The 6,746-nt window shown below is 37.7% G+C and overlaps 1 protein-coding gene across 1 annotated transcript in view; it reads left to right on the plus strand.

Moving 5' to 3' along the window:
• Positions 1-334, plus strand: part of LOC149134768 (uncharacterized) — a 1,295-nt gene extending 961 nt beyond the window's left edge. Inside the window, exons 1-2 of the mRNA XM_089355821.1 lie at positions 1-60; positions 162-334. The exon at positions 1-60 is cut by the window's left edge and continues 961 nt beyond it. Coding sequence (XP_089211947.1) covers positions 1-60; positions 162-334 — 233 coding nt within the window. The remainder of the gene's footprint in view (positions 61-161) is intronic.
• The last annotated feature ends 6,412 nt before the right edge of the window (positions 335-6,746 follow it).

Consider the following 6,746-nt stretch of genomic DNA (forward strand, 5'->3'; position numbering starts at 1 on the left):
ATTCTGCGAGCATCTTTAAGGAACTACAAAGAAACTTGAAAGTTCAGGTAGTCTTTAATGGTGAGCTATCTCATGAATTTTCAGTGGACAACGGTGTCAAACAGGGAGATATTCCTGATCCTACACTTTTCTCTATTTCTTTTGCTTGGTATGCTTTCAAGGATTGCAACAGGGGAATCAGAACCAGATTTTGGACATCTTGGCTCATTTGAAATGGGCTGGAAATGTTATTAGAATGAAAGATAAGCGGTTGCCAAAGCGTCTTTTTTATGGTGAGCTGAACCCTGTAAGCGACCACAATATAAGCCGAGGAAAAGGTGTAAAGACTGTGTGAAGAAAAACCTGAAGAAACTAGATAGGAACAAATGTGATTGGGAAATTGATGTTCTGGATCGGAACTAGTGGAGAGGTACTGTTAGGACTTGTTGCAATTCCTGGGAGGAAAAATCTGACGCGGTTTAACTGCAAAGCAAAGACTTTCAAAATACTTGTAAGAGAATTACTTTATGCTAATTATGCTGATTTGTTGACACACTCAGACGGGGATATGCACCATTTAATGGACAGATTTACCACTGCATGTGTACATTTCGAACTCACAATTAGTCTTGAGAAAACCAAAATAATGTTTACTCCTGTGCCAGGACAAACATTTACTGATCCAAACCTTTTTGCCAATGGAACAAGGTTAGAAGTCGTTGGCACCTTTGTTTACCTTGGAAGCACACCGTCAAGAGAATACGGAAGGGAAGTGCTGCATTTGGAAAGCTCGAAAAGTGAGTATGGGCAGATACAGGTATTTCCCCGCAGACAAAAAACATTGTCAATAAAACATGTGTATTGACTGCACTTCTTTATTCGAGTGAGACGTGGACAACTTACAGGCGTCATTTGAAAATACTGGAGAGATTTCATCAAAAGTGCCTAAGAAGTATTTTAGGAGTCAAGTGGGACGGTTTCATACCAGAATGTTTCATGCACATAGCATGTTGTAGCTCAATTGAACAAAATGTTATCTTGGTTCAAATGAAATGGGCTGGACATGTTATTTCAAAGAAAGATGAACGGTTGCCAAAGCGTCTTTTTTATGGTGAACTCAACTCTTGTAAGCGACCACAATATAAGCCGAGGATAAGGTGTAAACACTGTGTGAAGAAAAACCTGAAGAAACTAAATATGAACAACAAATGTGATTGGGAAATTGATGTTCTGGATCGGAACAAGTGGAGAGGTACTGTTAGGACTTTTTGCAATTCCTGGGAGGAAAAGATTATTCAGCACTCTGAGCTTAAAAGGGCCTGCCTCAAAGGAATAATTGGAACTAGAATCAACAATGAACATTGGATATGTATTATGAGTATCCTGTTCTGTGGTCAAAAGCAGGACACGTGAATCTTATGAAGGCACAAGAAAATCTTGAACACCAACCGCCTCTTATTACTTCTGTCATATGTCGCAAAACTAGTAAGACAAGATCTGGACTTAGAAGACACTAGTTCACAAAAACATGCCTTCAGAATCAGATTTCAAAGGGCAAAGATGTAGAAGAAACTCGAATAATATATCACTTGCGTTTTAAACGCAGTCAGTCTGCAGCTGGTCTTAAAAGTCATCTGAGGACTCATCAACGGAATGATTGTGCTGTGTGATGGTGTGTTGATGGGACGGCTATCATCTGTCAAGATGAAGCAAACATCATATGTATATGTATATGCATGTTTGCATGTATGCATATATATATATATATGTGTGTGTGTGTGTGTGTGTGTGTGTGTGTGTGTGTGTGTGTGTGTACGCTACCAATGTCTCAGACTCATGCTAACTCATGCCAACAATCCACTCTACCCTATGAAGTACTCAGTACAAGGAGCAGATGTCGCTGTCTACACTATACCGCAGCCTGTCACCATAGCTGAGCAAGCATTCCACATGGACCTAAATGTAAAGATAATAGATGATGTCACTTTCATAACATTAATACCATGTGACTTGAACTGGACATCGAGAAGTCATCTGGAATTTCTTTGAAATATATATATATACATATACATATATGTATATATATTATATATATATATATATATATATATATATATATATATATATATATATATATATATATATATATATATATATATATATTAGCAGTATACCAAACCGTGAGCGGGCAAGACGTTTAAAATCACCTAAAAAAGCATTCTAGGCAACTCTGTATGGGCAACTCTGTATGGGCAACTCTGTATACGATTCTGATGATTGCGGTTACATTACAAATCAGGCTGAAGAGGAATAGACAAATGGTAAGAATTTGTTAAATCCGAAACCGGTTCCTGTTTAAGAATGCTTTTTTAGGTGATTTTAAATGTCTTGCCCGCTCACGGTTTGGTATGCTGCTATATTTCATGTTGAGAACAATTTAGGTCTTAATAGACACAAGATGTGATCTATTTCTAGCGCATTAATTGTCTACGTTAGTGGTCGACGTTATTTTTTAAAATGTACCTTAATCCCCTGAGATTGCAGATGATATTTCTGAATCTCTTTGATTCTTTAGATGTGCTGGCCTCCTGATATTTAATCGATATTAATTAATATATGATTAATTAACAGATTTTATAATAACGTTAGCACACCGGGCGAAAAGCTTAGCGGTATTTCGTCAGGCTTTACGTTCTGAGTTCAAATTCCGCCGAGGTCGACTTTGCCTTTCATCCTTTCGGGGTCGATAAATTAAGTACCAGTTTCGCACTGTGGTAGATGTAGTCGACTTAATCCCTTTGTCTGTTCTTGTTTGCCTCCTCTATGTTTAGCCCCTTGTGGACAATAAAGAAATAAGAAACGTTAGCACGCCGGGCGGAAAGCGTAGCGGAATTTCCTCTAACTTTACGTTCTGAGTTCAAATTCCGCCGAGGCTGACTTTGCCTTTCATCCTTTCAGGATTGATAAATTAAGTACCAGTTGAGTACTGGAGTCGATCTAATCGACTGGTCCCCTCCCCCAAAATTTCGGGCCGTGTGCCTAGACTAGAAAAAAATACATAATATCATGGTTCGGTTTGAGAAAGCAATAGCCGTTTACGAAAATCTTGGGATGATTTTTGTTTTGGTTTTTTTTTTTATCAACATGAATTTATTCGCCAGTGGTTGAAGATTGAAGCGTTCGCATCAAAATTCTACCAAACACTTCAAAACCAAGTGGAAAAGTAACAATTAATTACAAACTGTTTTGTGGTGGATCTCCGTCGTTCGACTATGAGGATACAGTTGTTCGATCGGCCGAATTACTTACTCTTCAATTAACGTGTAAGTGGCTGAGTATTCCAGAGATACGTGTACTCTTAATCTTAATTTTCGGGCAGAATCTGCACGACATAGATTGTAACAAAACTATGCCTCTTTAAATTAAGCTTGAATTAGCTCGACTGGCTTCTCTGTAGTTTCCATTAACTCATTTTTGTTCACAAAGTATGGGTCGACCCACAGTTATAGAAAACTATATTTCCCAAGATGCCACGCAGTGGGATTGAATCCGGATCGTGGTGTTGCAATACGATCTACTTAAACATTTAGACATACGGTATCTACAAGAAACAATATAATGTGTAAAGGAAACAATTCGAAATCAAATCTTCAGTCTTAGCTTGCAGCTCACAGAGTGTTCGTCATGCTCAGATATACCTTGATTTTAAATTTCTTCAGTATATCTCATTACAGTGGAGGCGCAATGGCCCAGTGGTTAGGGCAGCAGACTCGCGGTCGTAGGATCGCGGTTTCGATTCCCAGACCAGGCGTTCTGAGTGTTTATTGAGCGAAAACTCCTAAAGCTCCACGAGGCCCCGGCAGGGGATGATGGCGAACCCTGCTGTACTCTTTCACCACAACTTTCTCTCACTCTTACTTCCTGTTTCTGTTGTGCTTGTAATTCAAAGGGTGAGTCTTGTCACACTGTGTCACGCTGAATATCCCTCGAGAACTACGTTAACTGTACACGTGTCTGTGGAGTGCTCAGCCACTTGCACGTTAATTTCACGAGCAGGCTGTTCCGTTGATCGGATCAACTGGAACCCTCGACGTCGTAAGCGACGGAGTGCCAACAACAACAAAAAAATTTCATTACAGCCCGATAGGTGTCTTATACATGTAAGTGGTTAGAAAAATGTATCATGGTTATTTATTCTTTTTTTTTCTGTGGTGCTTTAACTATAAAGTATGTGGTAGACTAGAGGTTTTGATATGATATTCGACAATGCCACTTTATCAAAAATCATACAGACTTCATAGTTAGGAAGTTGTGATTTCAACATGATCAACCAAGTGTAAATTTAATGTGTAGATACAAGTGATATGGTAGAATACACAAGATGCTAAATAATTTCATGCATAATGCTGTTGGCTCTTAGTACGAAACTATGTTTTTAAGTCCAGCTAGCTGTCAAAAATGTATTACATCATTTGAGAATGATATCTTTCATAGACAAACGGCCTATTGGTTGAAAGCGATATGTCTCTTATTCATACAATGATATAAATCTAGAGCTACGAACTAGATTTCAAAGAGTCCTCCGTGGTCTTGGAAACAAGCTTTTTTTTAACTTGCTACGTTAAATGCTCAGCAAGATGACTGGATACGAAAGTTTTTTTTCTTTTAGGAACCTAAACCCACAGGATTGTTTCTGTATGCTTTGTATTGATCTTTCAGTTTTCGTGTATGTGAGCCATGGGTATTTACCCCTAATATATAAAAACGTGTATTTAAAGAAACTTTTGTAGTAAAATGAACTCCCCACCACTAAAATTAACGACGACGCAATTTAATTGAAACAGAGAAGGATTTATCAAGGCTAACCAATGAGACAAGGTTTGACGTTACAGTGATGATAATATTGCTGCTGCCCACAATACTAAACTTTACCATATTATGGAGTTTTATACAGCTTGAGATGAGGACAGAGATATTGGAAGTTAAGCATCTTTATCGTGGATTATTTCATATTACTTTGATAAGGTACGAACTGCTGGCTTTTCAACACGTCATAAGGCTCCTTATCATCGACTACACCGACTACATTATTTTGTGCATATCTTTCTTTAGAGATAACGGATATTTACCCGCCTGTGAATCAGAATAATCGTTTGAAGTAATGTATCGCAGAACCAGAGCTGTAGTTCAGTCTCCATTGGGACGATGTGACATAAACAGCCAACATCTAAAGGTTCAACATTTAAATTGATGATTATAAGTTAATGAAAGATGTGTAATCCAACATGTAATTAGTTGCGATATATACGAGTTAAATCTATTAGCAATAATTATCTTCTTCTAGTAGGTATGGTATGATATAAAATAAACGTTGATTCCTCAGCATGTAACTTTGTGAACATTGCAACTAATTGCAGTGTCAATTATGTATCGTTCTATTTACTGAACAGCTTAAGTATTAATATCATCACACTACTTTCGCTAATAGTATGTGCATTTACATATACTCAAACACATGTGTTGCTATGTTGACGTGAGAACATTGCTATGTTCGGTGTTCCTGCTCAATTATATACATGTATCATTCGCACATACACTCATATGCAACTAAATCTGCCCGTACTCGTATGGATAGATGTGGAAGCGAAACTATAGACACACGCATTATTGCAAGATACACTGAATCAACTTCAGCTATATATAATGAGACTGCATGGAATCATTGCTTTCACTTTTCAATTAACTCTTCACTTTTAACGCAATACTCACTAAACTTATGCAAACAAACATACATAAGTAATATTACTTACATAAGTAATACTACTTACGTACTACACACACACATACACGTATATATATATATATATATATATATATATATATATATATATATATATATATATATATATATATATATATATATATATACATACATACAGCATTCGAATGTAATAATATAATAAAGCATCTTCATTATGCGGTGGTCAGTGAGATATGACTATGTATAAGTTCGGAAGTTTTGTGTATGTGCCAGCATCTACATGTATGCATGAGAGAGAGAGAGACAGACGAACGGATGGACGGACGGACGGACGGACGGATGGATGGACGGACGGATGGACGTACGGACGGATGGATGGATGGATGGATGGATGGATATGTATATCTTTAATCTTTTGCTTGTCTCAGTCATTAGACTGCGACCATGCTAGGGCACTGCCTTGGAGTGTTTGGTCGAACAAATCGACCCCAGTCGTTATTATTTAAGTCTGGTATATATTATATCGATATCATTTACCGAACAGCTATAATGCAGGGGCGTAAACACACCAACACCGGTCGTCAAGTTTTGATGAGGGGCAAACACAAACACAAAGGCATACAAACACAAAGACACACACACACATACACAAACGTATATATATATCTATAGATAGATAGATAGATAGATAGATAGATAGATAGATAGATAGATAGATAGATAGATAGATCGATAGATAGACAGACAGACAAACAGACAGATACATACATACATACATACATACGTACATAGATGTGTGTGTATGTGTGTGTGTGTGTGTGGTAAGAAGCTTGCTCTCCAACCACATGTTCCCGGGTTCAGTCTTACTGCGTGTCACCTGGGGTAAGTGTCTTCTACTATAAACTAGGGCCGACCAAAGCCTTGTGAGTGGATTAGGTAGACGGAAACTGAAAGAATCCCGTCGTATATATGTATATACATATCTATGCGTGTGTGTCTGTGTTTG

This window comes from Octopus bimaculoides, chromosome 7, assembly GCF_046866305.1.
Source record: "Octopus bimaculoides isolate indiv1 chromosome 7, ASM4686630v1, whole genome shotgun sequence".
Taxonomy (NCBI): domain Eukaryota; kingdom Metazoa; phylum Mollusca; class Cephalopoda; order Octopoda; family Octopodidae; genus Octopus; species Octopus bimaculoides.